Here is a 15,692-nt window from a genome sequence, read left to right on the forward strand (position 1 = left end):
AGTGGGGGGGGGGGGGCCCACAGGCAGCAGGGGACAAGGGGCAGAGGTCACACCACTTGACTCCCACACTACCTACCCCCTGCTACTGTTTTCCCAGCTGCAGTGGTTGGGGCGATGATTAATTTAAGATGACCTTCCAATAGCTAGATTTTATAAATGGAAAATTATAACAAATTAGACATTTTCCATGTATAGAATCAAATTATTGGGGAGGTTGTCTTAAGTCTGAAGTCATCTTGGATTTGGCAAAATATAGTAATAAAAATCCACAACAGTTTTCACGATAAGCCACAAAAAGTGATCGTGATAAACTCCCTATTTAATCTGTCAGATAATGTATTTTGTCCATGTTCACCTAAAATGCAAATGTTCAAATTACCTGATTGGTAAAGGAAAGGAAAAAGAAAACTGCATCGTTCTTTGTATCAAAAGTTTAAAACATTTCCCAAGATAGATTATAAAGACACCTTCATTCACTAAACTACTGCCAGGTATAACATGAGCTTTCACAGACAACAACCTACTTTGTTAGATGCTATGAATTGACTGGGAGAAAGAAAAGTTTCCTACAGCAGAGAAAGCGACAGGAGGAGGGGACACTGCTAAGAAAGGCAAAAAGTAGCTTGATTAGAGCAAATCAGATGAATATGGCAGTTAAGCCTGGAGAGACACTGGAGTTAAAAACAGTCCAGGCAATAGGATAAGAATCCATAGTCCCTGTTAATATTACTGTTAACACAATCTAGTCCATGGATGGATTTCTTTTCCCATACTTTTGCATTCAAGGTTTGGGTTTTTTTAAAGATTTTTTTTTTGTTTAAAAGAGAGCTACTCTGAGGTCTGTCATAGAATGCTCAGGGAGGTTAAAATGTTCTCACACGGGCTTTTGTACATTCCTGGAACTGATGACATATCAGTGGTCATTCTTTCTTTTATGCAGGATGTGCCCTGTCTGGCCAACATAGCCAGCAGAGGTGCTCTGTAAACAGATGACGAAGTATATGAAGTTGGTGGAGAGGAAACTAGGCTGCATTGACAAACTTCCTGCAAATTGCTTTTACATGGCTACTAGGTGTTCTCTCCGTTACACCTGTTCAATTTCTTTCAACAGATTTGCTAAGTATAATTGATAAGACACTCAAACACAATTCTACACATAAAATTCACAAAATAAAATAAAAATCTTCCTCTCCCTCTTTTCACAGCACTGGTTTTGTGCACACTGCAAAAGAATAAATATGAAGTTTCTCCCACTGAAAATAGCTCCTCTCACTGTAAGTACATGTAAATATTCTGCTTCCTGTTTAAGGAAATGCCATCTTTATACAATACTTTTTAAATTAGAGAAACTTCAAGAATAATACTACTAGTGGTGTTAGAATAACTGGTTCTTGCATATGCTAGTGTACAACAGCTTGGTTGCAAGATGCCAGTTTGAAGGACACACAGATAACTGAAGTACTTCATTTTAGTAACTTCAAAGCCAATATTAGTAGTTTTCACCAAAAGTAAAACACTTTCACCTAAAGTGACTAGAGGTGGAAGGGAAAGAAAAACGAATGAAGCAAAACAGAACTTACATTCTCAGGCAAAGATTTAGCAATAGCACTGTGAGCCATTGGTTCAATGCAGAGCAGATGAATTATTTCTCTCATAATAACATCTTCTTTTGACACATCACTTACTCCAGGTACATACCTTTCCCCTGCCAGGACATATTTAAAAGGAAGAAAGAGGAAAACAAAGGTCAGAATACAACTTTGAATCACTCGTCCTGACCATAAAACTGTTTGGATGTTTCATGAGACCAAACTGCATCCTTCAAAGATATAGCACAGAAATAAGGGAAGAGGGGAGGAAACTTTTTGTTGTTGTTTTTAAATGATCCAATATTAGAAATGTTGCCTGGCCAATCCTCTTAAGTGCTTTCACATAACAACACTGTCAGCGAGTTCTAGAAATCTGCTTTGCAACTACTCCCAGGTACACATAGCACAAACAATATCATATACACACATGCAGAATGTGTATGTGTACATGTACATGTAAAGAACTGTTTCTTTTAGTTACATTTTCCCCCTGAGGATAGTGGCTAGCTTGTTAAAGTTTACAAACCCCTCCCTCCTCTTCATATTCTATCAAAGTAACTAGCAATGAAACTATTTAAACAGCATGGGTCTGTGGGACCTCTGAATCCAGCCCACATGGCCAATGGATCCAACCTGTAGAAGCAGGAGATTATGACAGCAGGGTGTTTTGCCCATGCCCCACACTGAGGCCACGCAGCAGGGATGGATACAGCTTCCAGCTGGGTGGCCCTGGCACAGGCAAAGTCCCTTGTTTGGCAACATACTGCCAAAACCCTCCAGGCCACGCCGGACTGAAGCTGGGTTGTTCTGGCTCATGGTTTCAGTTGTCTAGTATTTGTTATAGGACCACCAATTTTTGAGTTATCCAACATCACCCCTAAACTCTATTAAAACAGTGGGATGATTACCATAAAACATTCACCATGCCCATTCTCTCTCATGGCAAATATACTTCAAGCTTTTCTGTGTTAGAGAAGAAAGTAGCTAAATTAAACAAAACCAAAATATAAAATATTGCCAAAATGTCAAATCAGATCTTGTTTTTACTATAAACCAAATTTCTTACCTACAACATAGATGAGAACCTGCAGCATCTCTTCTATTAATGTATTACACTGCTTAATCAAATCCTGTGGGAATGAAATGATACAGTTAAAATAATGATAATAATTTTTAAAAGATTGCAAGTCCCAAGAACAATGCAATTAAATGGGAAACCTAGGCCTCAGGCTACCTTATGATACTCTAGTTAAATAGAAAACTGCTCTCCAATTTGAAGATTACAGATCTGGAGAGACTGCCTGTACTAATTTCTGTCAATATACTACAAAATTAATATGGAAAGAAGGCTTGTAACTAGGAAAATGGTATCCTGAGGTAAATAAATACCCATTGCAACCACAAGGGACGTCAGAAGAATCCAGGAAAACTCCATTCAACTAAAAATATAAGCATACTCCTTCAAGGTTAAAACAATGTTGAGGAAAACAAAATATTCCTGGCTTTCAGAAGACAATTTATGAAATGATAGCAATGGCAGCCATGCCAGTGCTATATACAAATAAGAATCCTATTTGGTAAATATTGCAGATAAAGAAGGATGTGAACCAAAGTCACCTTGAAGAAGGACTGAACTAAAACAAACAGATCACTGTTCCTTGTTAGATCTTATGCCACTTGAGTGTTACCATTCTTTGAATCACATGGTAACTAATAAACAACTTGAACAGTAAGGTATAGAAAACAGCAAAATATGTTCTTTTTGAAGAGGTATGAGTGCAGATATAAATCACTAAGTACTGAATCTTTTGTTGATCTGCACATTACTATTTTAGCATGGCCTTAAAACTACAGTGAAAAAATGCAGTAACTACAGTTTCCCCATTTATGTTTCCAAGAAGAATTTATAAAAAGGTCCCTGATACTCACCTGGTCTTTAGTGGGCATGATCTTCCTGAAGGCATCAGCAAGTTCATATCTCTGAAGCATCAGCAAAAGGAAATGATTTGGATCCATAAGAGATGCACCAATCTGCCAGACATCAGGAATATCAGTCAGCATCTAAATTCCTCTTTAATGCATCAAAGCTACTCTCTCCTCCAAGACTGCTTTTAAATATGACACAGCTAATAAATTCAAAAGGCGAATGCTTTAAAACATGCAGGATACAGAATTTAATGTTATAAATGGTTTCAACTGGAAAAAATGATCTCTACACAAATTATGTAAGAAAGAAGACAGAAAAAGTATGTGCACTTCTTAGTATTTCTAAAAATGTCAGCTCCCTTTCAAGTATTAATACGCCTTAGAGCCACAACCAAAAACAGAAAAGAAGAAGTGAAAGATCCTCTTTAAAATCACTGATAAGTGTATCAATTTCAACTGATATGGAGAGATTCTGTGTTTGGGGCAAAGGGGGAGAGGGATAAAAGAAAAAAAGGAAAGAAAAAACCCTATAACATGGTAGCTTGGAAGAATAACTGGACTATCTCTGCAACTGGTACTATCTAGATATAGGGAAACTTTAAAAGTTTGTGTTAATATGTTACACCACTGGCAGAAAATCAAGGCAAAGCTCTAACATATTTTCATGAGACAACTTAGGAAGTATTTGTGTTACTTAATGTCAGCAGTAATGTAAAAGATCTCTACCTGCAGCATAATGATGTCTTTATCATACATCTCTTCTCTACATTTAACATCCTGGTAATAGAACACCTAGGTAGAAACAAGGGGAATGAAAAATACAGAGGATTTCACTAGAAAATCTCAATATTCAGTCAAGAAATTCCCTGAGCAAGCTACTTCTACATAAAGACTTTTAAATGTTTTGTTCCTATTAAAATGGTGTACACATTCCTGAGATAGGCAAGAAATTTGGTACCTGCATTTGAGTTAGTCTATGAGAAAACCACTTTTGATGACATTCCTACTTCGGAGCAAACAAACTTTCCCAAGAGGCTTTAGGATTCAACTAAAATTACTTCGTTTTGGAGACAGACTCATTTTGCCTTTAGCAGTAGATTAATTTGTTCATTCCTATTTCTTGACACAAAGTTATCTGTGTTTCAACAGTTCATGAGACTGTTGCACTAGAGCTGGAGGGAAGTTCTTTATTCTCTAGTTTAATTAACCAATCGCCATAGCCCTCAAAAGCTACAGAATATTCTGAGCTAGATAAGTGAAAATTTTATGTTGATCTCAGAACAGTTAAGTTGTTTGGGGGCTACACGAATCAAGATTTCTTTGCGATAGAATTTTCTATTTTTACAAAGATGTTTATTTCATGCCTTTACAGTATAAGAGAGCCTTGCCACACATTATACTATCTCAGTTCAGACACTAGGAGAATAACACGATCAAGTGGATTCTGAGTACAGGACTAGCAACCAAAAACTCCAAATTCTGGTCCCACCTCTAGAAATAGACAAGTCACTGAACCACCATCTCTTATATTTCAGAGGTAAAATGGAAATAAAAGTACACAGTTCAATTTCATCCTAAGGTGTTCTGAAAAGTGCACAGAGCTAGTGTCTGCCTTCACATGCAAACAAACAACACTGAAGCTAAATGAGAATACATACATACTTCTCAGGACAGAGTTTTACTTTAAGCATTTCCATAGCGCATACAAAAAAAAAAGTTTGCTTTTCTTAAATAAGAGATATACCACTACGAATCCTTGTTTGGGATTCAAACAACTTAATTTCACATTTTTTCGTGCAATGATAACAATACATTAAGAAGCGTCTCTGACAGTTAATACATACATAGTGCCATAGTTCTTATATAGCAGCCTTTTTCATCAGTAAATCTGGGAACATTTTACAAGGGATGTCAGAGACACCACTTTACAACTGTAAAGGTGAAAAGGCTTGCTGAATGCCAGCAAACGGGCCAATGAGCAAGCTGGGAGTAGAATTCAGTGTAGTGTTCTATCAGCTTAACTCATGAATCAGTCATTCATAGCACTAATGAAAATATGTGACAAACCAGTGGGACTCAACTTCTAATGCTTGTGACAGGGAGTACCTGGCTTATCAAGGAAAGCCCATTCCTCCTCCACATGTCTGCAGCAACCTGAGCAATCAAGGCAAGACAGCGCAAAGGATAGTCTATCAGCAGCTCCACTTGGAATTCTTTCTAAAAATTAAATGAAATAAATCTGTTAATAGACTAAAGATTAAGATTTATATTCTAAGAACAGAACAAGATCAATAACTGCAAGACAACACGTGCACTAGGAAGCCCTTAACATGTTTATATACCTATAAAGACTTACAGAGTTGCGTTAATATAGATTACAGTTCTGGCACAGCAGGAGAACGTTATCAGGCAAAAGAACTGGGTGTGCAATTTGATAGGAAAAATATAAGAATACTGAGAGAAAAGCTGTGCTGTTTTAAGATATATAAAAGAGGTAACAAAAATGTTTGGATTGCAAATCAAAGCTGCAGCACATTACAATGCTATTAAAGAAACTGGAGGTTAGATGTTCCCAAGGGAATTTTGATTACGAATGGACTGAACAGTTACCAGGACAGATGCCATTCTTAGGAATAAGTGTATCCAAGGTTTTAGTACCCCCTCCTCAATATTTTAGAATCACTACTAAATACTATAATATTAAGGTCATATGTCCTTCTGATTCTATAATACTCATTTCATGTAGGGCCTCTCTTGCATCTAAAAAGAAAACAAACCAGCCATTTTAATTATGATATGAAAACTACTTTTTGGGATCTTTTTTTTTTTTTTCATACCAAGATACTGGAAACACTGATTAACCTATCCTTTCTCTCTTCAATGGAAAGTTGCTTAAAGGAATGCAATTCAGCAATAACAGACAAACTCAATTACCATTAGAAGGAAACACTTACAGGAGAGACAAATTCATTTAGTCTTGAGATGGCTCCAGTCTTGCTTAACCTTACATGTAGGCCTACAAGAACAAAGATGGGGAAATAAATACAAAGGAAAGCCACACAGATATGCTTTTTAGCCAGGTAAGGGCTAAAACAAGTGTACTGTTGGTCCAATAAAAGGTATCGCCAAAAAAAAATAAAAAAAAATCCTTGCCTTGAAAAAAAAAAACCCAGGCTTTTTTAAAATCAAGATTCATTTTCTAAGGCCTGCGTTACATAGATGGATAGCCTAGATTATCAAAATGTTTCCTTCTAGCCTTACAATCTATGAATTTATGAAAGTCCGAGAAATTTGAAGAAGAGTTTGCTAAACAGCATTTACAATTTATTTACTTCTTGTTTTAGCAGCAACTCAGCAGTCACATAGTGTATAAACAGATGTCACCTTTCCTCACCTTTGTGCTGCCACAAAAAAATTTCAGCATAGACACTGATACTTTTTCCCATGCCACAAATGCCAACATTTGTGGCCACAACAAAAAGTAGTAATAATTTGTGTTGCTTTATTGTGGCAGATATTTATTTGCATCCTGGAGCTGCCCACAATCTCCAGCTGCCCCAGGCAGGGATTCAGGAGGGGTCCAATCCTTCACAGAAATTTCTGTACAGGATCAGACCCATTAAGCCCTGGGAGAGGTTGCTTAGTTGCTTGTCCATTTACAGAGAGACATCCCCAGGATTTCTGGGGTGCTTCTGGGTAAGCAGGGAAAGTCAGGGTTTCCCCATTTACCCAGTCACATCCCAGAGATCCCAGGGGCACATGTCTAAGTCAGGAAAGCACACATCCAGGGGAGAAGTCTCTTTAAGTGGGAAAACCCCAACTTCCCACCCTTACAGACGTACCCTGGAGATCCTGGGGACACGTCTCCATAAGCACGGAATCTCTGACTTTCTCCACTTACCCAGACACACCCCAGGGATGCATCTTTGTAAACAGGGAAAGCTAGGCAGGCACTTCACAGGTCTTGAGGGGCCTGAACCTGTGCATGAATTCCTGGGGTATGCAAGACCAGGCCCCTCAGCCCCAGGAGAATATGTTGCCCATAGTCCTGCAGCATCAACATGTGATGTGTGTTTCACCCAATGAAACAGACCAGCTCTGCTGGGACATATCCTGGCACAGCTGATCAGCTTCATTTGGTGACATCTATTTCTATCCATAGAGCCTCCTCACTAAAGACTACAAAGACCAAAACTGTGTCATGTTGTGTCCTCAGGTAGGCATTCTGTGCAACATGGACCTAAAGCCTGACAAGTACTTAAGAAGGCCATGCAGTTCTGCTGTTTGCATGCAACCTAAAAGTAGACAGTACCCTGGTCTGGGAAGGTGGGTATATTTGGCTTGGAAGTCCTATAATAAGATTAAATGGTACCCATGACTGGTATGTTGATTGTCATTCTGCACTACAAAATTCCTGCAGGAGTTAATGAAGTTCATCTTCACTGAGGGGGGGATAAAATCAGCCTAGGGAATGATAAAATTCATGTAGATGACATTTCTTCAAAGTTAGCCTAAGATTTCATTGCCACCATTATTGCAAAGTAATTTATTGTAGGTGACTGTAAAATGCAGACTCATCCAGATTTTATAGAACCTAAGTATACTCAGATCCTGTTTGATCTGGACTATAATTACAGAATTAGTTAACTATGCAAAGGAATTATTACTGCCCTCTTTGGCCAGAGGTCAGGGGTATCAGGCTGAGCAACCTGTTGGGAGGGTCTACCCTCAGGAGTTAATAAAGTGCTCTTAACGCTCAGAGTTCTGTTTTTTACTAAAATTCCTAGATCTACATCTTTAGTTTATCTAACAAAGAAGGGGAATTAAACATTTTTAGTGTCTGGCAACAAATTCCCACATAGTGGGGAGATTAATCTAGACTCAGTTGAGGGAGTCTACAGCAATCATAGTAAACTGAAAATATGGTACTCTTAGATTTCTATCAGCATTTATATGATCACATGCTCCTGGAGGCCGATTCCTCCCCTAGTCTGAGATCATCATCAGGGCCCGGCCTCTCCTCCAATTTTTACAGAATCATGGAAAAGTAGGGGTGGAAAGGACTTCAGAAGTTCATCTAGTCCAACCTCCTATTCAAAGCAGGATCATCGGTATTTAAATTGTCCTTTACAAGCAGTTATTTAACTCACTTAAAAACTTTGCAAACAACCATATTGGACAACTACCAGGCACAATCCCCAAAGAGTAAAAACACCTTAACTTGCCATAGGTAAAGCAAGGGGACAAGGGCACTGTTAATAGCCTACAACTGCAAGGTAGCTATTAAAATATGCTCAAGAGACCCAAGGACGAGGACAATGCTCCTCACTGCAAAGGAAGGCAACTCTCTTCCCCTGACCACAAACACAGTCTGCGCCAATAAGATTACAATTCTTTCCTGATCCCGAATGTGGCAACTGGCCTGGCCCTAAGCAGAGGAACCAGACCTTCTACCAGGAACTTCTGCGTTTTTTAAGTCCCAGCAGGAACATCCCTATCAAAATCTACAATTTTGATAGGCACGTACAATATTCTCTACATTTAAAATCTATCTGCAAACTGAAATTACTGCAGAATGTGAATGTTTGCTTGTTACTCTGGGTACAAACATGACTGATCCCAGTGCTCCAACATCTGCAAGAAGTTAGCCCAACAAAAATAAAAGTGTTGGGTTTGACCTGCAAAGGCCCAAATGATTTGGAACTAGCTTATTTTGAACTAGCAGATTTTGAATTGGTCCCTCTTTTCCCATGAAATATTGCTGCAACTGGGTCCATGGTGGTGCTGGAGTGGGCACTCTTTCAGTTGATAAGAGAAGAAAATGCTGGCAGGGCATTCCCATTGCAGTTCCTCCTCTCTTCCTTACAGCCTAGGCTGCCAAGGACGTCTATTAAAGTTCGAAATGTTTATGGAAGATGAGGAAGAAAGTTTTATTTCCTGCTCCTGCTGTTTGACAGACTATATCTTTAACTGTATGTCTTTGTGGCTTGCGAGTTCATGTAAAATAAATATTTCTTTTGATACACTAATTCCTCCAGTTTCTCACAGAAAACTTGTAGATGAGAAGTCTCCCTCTGAAGTCCTGTAAAGATAATTCTATTGTACACTGTCAAAAAAATTGCTGTTGAACAATTAAAAAAAAAACAAACCTTTTCTCTTGCTCTCAGGAACTAAGCAATTTGCATTTACCCTGTATCTGGGATTCTGACAGGGAAAACCAGGGTACAGACTCTACAAATGTTCTACAAGCTTCTTAGATTTTAAGCTACAGTAAAGCCTGATAGTTTTTGTTTTTAATGTAGTCATAGATTTTTCCCAATTAAACAGTTAATATATTCATATAATTTACAGGGTGTACTGAATAAACTTATTCTGATGGTAAGCCATTAGACTGCTTAACACAATAACTCCCAATTAAACTACAGAGAATCTTTAAGTTGGCACAAAACATTGGCTACTTTTAATTTTTTACACTGCTTTTTTTAAAGTTGGGTTACAGATGCACAATATTTTGAAAATACTACTTGAGGATAAAAAAGTAGAGATGGAAGAAGAAACCTAACTACAGAGAACAATTTTAAAAAGTAAAGCATGACAACACCCACCAGCAAGGGTCCTGGACAGTGGCAAATGTATGCTAACAGAATCTGCAGACACTCTGTAAGGTCTGTATTCCAGCGTGTGGCCACATAAGTGAAAAAATGTCTTTGCTCGTGAATGACTATTTGAGCTGCACCTCATCACAGCTGTATGGCACTCCTTGTAAGCCTTCAGCAAAAGGTCTTCCTAAAAGTGAAAAGATTTTTATATAGTTAATTTTAAAAAAAGCAAAATGCATACACACCTCAGGCTATGCCACTTTACTGTTTACTTTCATGGTTTAATGAGACAAATAAAACAAATCTGTGACAGAATTATTACTCTGCAAATTCAAATTCCCTTCAAATTTAGCATGTCTTAAGAAATACAGAATAGAGTCAACATTCCTCAAACAAATCGGCTTTTATTTTGGGAACATGTGATCAGAGTAAAACAAAAGATATAGAAGGTGCTCAGACTGATTTTAATTAGGGGTGCACCAATAAAGATTTTTTTGTCTGATACTGATGGCTGAATATTAACCAGCTATAATTGACGGATACCGATTCGACTGACAGTCCTGTAGCTTGGAGAGCAGTATCTGGCCAGTAAATCTCAGGGGGGGGAACGGGCATGGCGGGGGCAGATCAAGGCCACCCTGGTGAGGGAGGCAGGTGCTGCCCAGCCAGGGCAGGGCAGAGTGCAGGACAGAGCCACAGGCAGCTTGTCCAGGGGGCACAGAGGGGTTGGCTCCCCACCATTGCACACACACCTAGGAGAGGCATGAGGGCATGTGCCCCCCAGATCTGTACATGGGGCAAGGGTGGGCTGCCCGCTACAGATTCAGGGCCAGAAGCTGTGCAAGCCTCTTCCTGGAGAGGGGGCTGGGCCAGGGCTGCACTTGGTGTGGGCAGCAGTGGCAGCGCTGGAAGGGGGTGGCTATGGGGTAGGCTACAACCAGCTCAAAATTTGCCTTAGCTCCCCTGTAGCACCCCCTCCCAGCACCACCACCCACTCTGAGTACAGCCCCAGCCCAGCCCCCCCTGCCAAGAAGAGGCTAATGCAGCCCCTGGCCTCCAAGCCCACAGCAGGCAGCCCACCCTTGCCCAGTGCACAAAAGTGGGGGGCACTTGCCTCCCATGCCTCTCCAGGGGTGTGTGCAGTGGTGGGGAGCTGCTCCCATCCACCCCCCACACAAGCCATCTGTGGCTCAGTCTCACACCCTACCCTGACCCGGCTGGGCAGCACCCACCCCAGCCCCACTCCCTCCCTCACCACGGCGGCCTCGATCTGTCCCCCAAGTCCCTTCCCCACCACAGACATACTGGCGGGAGGCTACTCTCCAAGCTGCTGGGCTGCATTCCTGACCACACGCATGCTGCGGTTGCATGCATGCAGGTGGCATTTATCGGTGATATTAATTGGCCACACCAACCAAAAATAGCTGAGTGTCGATGATGTCAATTTTCCTTTTATCAGTACCGATACAATATGGACTAATATATTTGTGCACCTCTAATTTTAATAAGAAAAATGGAAGAAATAAGAAACACAAATCCTTCCTTGAGGGATAAGCATTATGGGGATAGGTAGTAAAAGGAGGGAGCAAGAGTTCCAAGTTTAAGTTAGGGAAAGTGGCGGGGTGCCATGGGATGCTAGGGTGAGTTTTATGGAATAAATGGCAGAATTAGGCGTACAGGCACCTGTAAGCCCCACATTTTCTCTTGTGTGCGCAGGCCAGGACCCAAAAGTCCTTGCCTCCCTGGGAATGTCTGTAATGCTTTTTCCTGTGTCTCCTCATACAATATGGAATCTGAGGCCCCTGGCACACTTTCATTTAATGGCACCATGGAATCTGATACCTAATCCCAACACCTGCACCTCCCACAAACATGGCAGGACATCTGATAATCAGTTCCCAATCACACTATTCCTACTTGTTAGTGCAGAGGTAGACCGGGATCATGAGCCCAGGGTCCCCGTGCACCAGCAAGTTGAAAGCCATGCGTTTTGGGGCTTTTTGGCGCTTTTATCTAATAGCTGATTCAATTCCCTATATGAGCCAGGATTTGGGGTATGATTTCTAAAGGTAACCCAAATTTATACTACAAAAAATAATCAGGTAATATGAAGTTTTAAAGGTAGATGACACGTGGAAAGTGGCAAGGGGAAAACTAGCCAAAGGGAAAAAAGGAAGGGAGATAATATGGTGTGGAAAGCAAATGAGTGGGCCACAGGCTGCTGAGAGCTGCCAGAAGCAGGGATAGAGAGACTAGTTGAATAGGAGTGTGAGGCCCGGTCTGGTTTGGTTACATGACCATGACAGTTTGCAATTCTTTTAGTAAGCTGTTGTATATCATATACATTGACAGCAGAAGAGTGTTCCTGACAAGCGACTTCTGTATGTGCTCATGGCTTCTACAACAGTAATGGTTTAATGGGGTAGGAAGAGAAGGATGAACTGGAAATGGCAGTAGGGATGGCAGAGGTCAGTCCAGTTTTATACATGTTTGAAGTTACTGTAATCACCACATATTAAAAAACTGTTAGGATTTTGGGAACTGCGACCATATCCATGATTCCTGTCCTCAGCCCTGTTTGCAACTATGTATTCCAAACATTTCAGTGCTAACTGCAATCCACATTCTACTACAATTAGGTGGATAAGAACGGATACAAAAAAAGAGAGATCACAATAGTCCTTCACCTAGCACAGTAACATCTCACCTGCAAGGTGCACACAATAAATATAACACCTAAGATATCACTAGCTCCTACAAGGAATGTTTGTTATTTTAAAAAAAAGCTCCAACTAAAAACCCCTAGTAAACTCAATTAAAAAAAATAAAGGCAATGTTAAAGCAGTCTGGCAGTATCTTGTGCTCTTCAAGAATGGAGTTTAGCAAAATTAAAGCTTCTCAGAGTCAGGGAAGACACTGATGATATGCATCCATGTAACTCACGTTTGTCCTCTTTAAGCAATGTCCCAATACACCCATAGCAAACACAATACATTTCAAAGGCAGAGAAAGTGCATGTTTGTTATAGGTGTTTTGGCATCAAACAGGGCAAAGTTAATTTTGTATGTGTAAGTACCCATACTGTATTTTCTGGCTTTTAACAGCCTATGTTCCATTGAACTAAGTATCCTAAAAATGCATGCAGTAATAGACCTCCCTTCATGTTACAGCTTTCCTCACTCAGTCCAAATTTAGAAGACTACATCCACTAGAGTTTTAACTCTGTTTTAAGTGATAAAACTTATTTATCAACATGGGAAACTAGGGTGGGGGGAGTTCTATTCAATTTCTCTCCTTTTTATTTCTCTTTGGATTCCCCAACTTCCAACTTACCTATAAGTAAACACTCATGTAAATAACAGTGCGCCATATGTGCTCCATCTTGCAACATAATCAAACGGATTACTTCTAAATCCCAAATCCAACACAGTATTCTTGCCTGATCCCAATATGTTGTTTCAGTCAAAAAATAAAAATAAAGTACATTTTTTATATTTTTGCCAAGTTAACAGGCCTATCAGAAGAGAGGAATATAATACAAATACATAACAGACTTCATTATGGTGATGTTTAATGTCAGGCTCAGCTACACTACACATACAGATAAATTATTTGAATTTGGATGATTACATATTTGTAATTAATTTATTTGTATTACTTATCCAAGCTTTTATACCAGACCCACCATAGCGTCAGACTAAATTTCTACCCATCAGGGAAATGAGATTTTTCCTTACAACCTGAAATCTCTTTTCAAAGTAACAGACATGAAAGGAACTACAGTTTTTAAAATATTTATTCATGAGTTCGTCTTTCAGGAACATGAACTGTAAGTTTTCTATTGTACAGTTTCTATTGTTCAGCTTTTCAGAAAAGCTTCCTGTATACCCAAGAAAGTACATATAAGAACAACAATACAGCTGTTTACTTACATCACAAGCACACCACTCTTGGAACATCAAAAGAATATTCTTCAGCTGCATCTGGATAGCAATGGCTGCTTCCCAGTCGGGGTCTACCTCGATGTGTTGACCAATTTGTCTCTTTATCTCTTCCATTCCCTGCGATGAAGAATGCCAAAGAATATTCACTCACATAAATGACCAAATGCTTAAAAAGAAAATCCCCAAGTCAGAAAGAAAAATGAAGATAATTTATATGAATCTTATATCTACAAATAGCCACCCAAGAAAAAGGTTAAAAAATGTAAGATGTTGCCTTTGTGTCTTTAATAGTCCAAATACTGTTATAGAGAAACTGTTCTAACAACTGACAGAAATATTTTAACAGCTTTAGAACAGAGCATTAGTAATACATTAATAAATATACTGTACCTGCATACAAGTCAGAATCCTCAGGAATGAACAGAACCCTTCCAAAAAGCATTCCTTCAGTCTGTCTGTCCAAACTGCGGGCTTACTAATCAAGATATACCTGCCCCAGGAGAAAACAGCATCGTTTAGGCTTCTTGTATGTGTGCATGCATGCATGCTTTATATTCATTTGATTAAAATTATCACCAACATCAGCATCTTAGAGCAACTTCCTGATCTCAAACTCTAATTAATATTTTCCCAAAACACCAGAGGAGCCAGATCAAGAATTCTGTTGGTATTAAAATTCTAGTAAATCTGTATCAGGTATTTTAAGTTATAGCTGTCTTATTCAATCTACTTTGTGAAAGGTATTTGAGATCCATCAGAATGGAAAGGACTATGCAGAAAACTATGAAGCTTCATCAGGTATAAAACGTATCATAAAGGCAAGCATAAGAGTCAAATTTTCCATGCAGCCTGACAAGAGGAGTTGCACTTCAATATTCATGTTTCTTACCATGTTTACCCAAATCTAAGATGACCCTGAATTTAAGAAGACTCCCCCCCTCAATAATTAATTTTATACATAGAAAATGTATACGTTATGATTTTCCATGTATAGAACCTAATTATTTTTGGTTCATCTTAAATTGTTTTCCCCCAACTGCTTCAGCAGGGAAAGCAGTTGAAGGGGGGCAGACAGTGGGGAGGCAGGAGGCAGCAAGCAGGGTGGGGGGGCACTGAGGAAGCAGGGAATAAGGGGGCAGGGAGGGAGAGGTCAAGCTGCTTGACCCCTGCCCCTTGCTCCCCTACACCTTCCCCCTCCTACCTGTCCCACTCTCTTGCCCCCTCCCCGCTGCTGCCTCTGCCCCACCCTTTCCTTCCACTGTTTACTTTTGCTTTGGCTCACTCTGGTCCCACTCCAGCTGGGAGCACAGTGCACATGCTTGCTCCGGCTCCAGACTGGCTGAGTAGCAACAGTGGCGATAACTATGGCCTAGGCTCTGTAAGTGGCTGGGGGGTGGGGAAGAACAGGCAAGAGGAGCAGAGGCTGTGGGGGGTGGGAGGGAAGAGGCTGCCAAGGGGAGAGGGGCAGGCAGCAGCTTCATCTGTGGCTCCAGCCTGGAGCCAGAGCCACAGCCGCAGCAGCTACCAGACCATCCATCTCCTCCCTCACCACCCCCCACTTTATGCTCAGATCCAAAACAAGGATGTTAAATATACGAGGGGAATCTCTACCTTGGTTGCAAGTAAATATGCTA

At 40.1% G+C, this 15,692-nt stretch overlaps 1 protein-coding gene across 4 annotated transcripts in view; it reads right to left on the reverse strand.

The window, feature by feature from the left end:
- The window catches only part of UBR1 (ubiquitin protein ligase E3 component n-recognin 1), a 174,781-nt gene that overhangs the window by 94,273 nt on the left and 64,816 nt on the right, over positions 1 to 15,692 (reverse strand). For all 4 annotated transcript variants that reach the window (XM_019519092.1, XM_019519090.1, XM_019519091.1 and 1 more), the window contains exons 13-21: positions 14,449 to 14,548; positions 14,047 to 14,175; positions 10,121 to 10,301; positions 6,470 to 6,531; positions 5,622 to 5,732; positions 4,242 to 4,307; positions 3,519 to 3,620; positions 2,656 to 2,719; positions 1,581 to 1,705 (exon numbers count right to left, since the gene is read on the reverse strand). In XM_019519092.1, coding sequence (XP_019374637.1) covers positions 1,581 to 1,705; positions 2,656 to 2,719; positions 3,519 to 3,620; positions 4,242 to 4,307; positions 5,622 to 5,732; positions 6,470 to 6,531; positions 10,121 to 10,301; positions 14,047 to 14,175; positions 14,449 to 14,548 — 940 coding nt within the window. The remainder of the gene's footprint in view (positions 1 to 1,580; positions 1,706 to 2,655; positions 2,720 to 3,518; positions 3,621 to 4,241; positions 4,308 to 5,621; positions 5,733 to 6,469; positions 6,532 to 10,120; positions 10,302 to 14,046; positions 14,176 to 14,448; positions 14,549 to 15,692) is intronic.

This window comes from Gavialis gangeticus, unplaced genomic scaffold (assembly GCF_001723915.1).
Source record: "Gavialis gangeticus isolate Ggan-Ray unplaced genomic scaffold, GavGan_comp1, whole genome shotgun sequence".
NCBI classification, from domain to species: domain Eukaryota; kingdom Metazoa; phylum Chordata; order Crocodylia; family Gavialidae; genus Gavialis; species Gavialis gangeticus.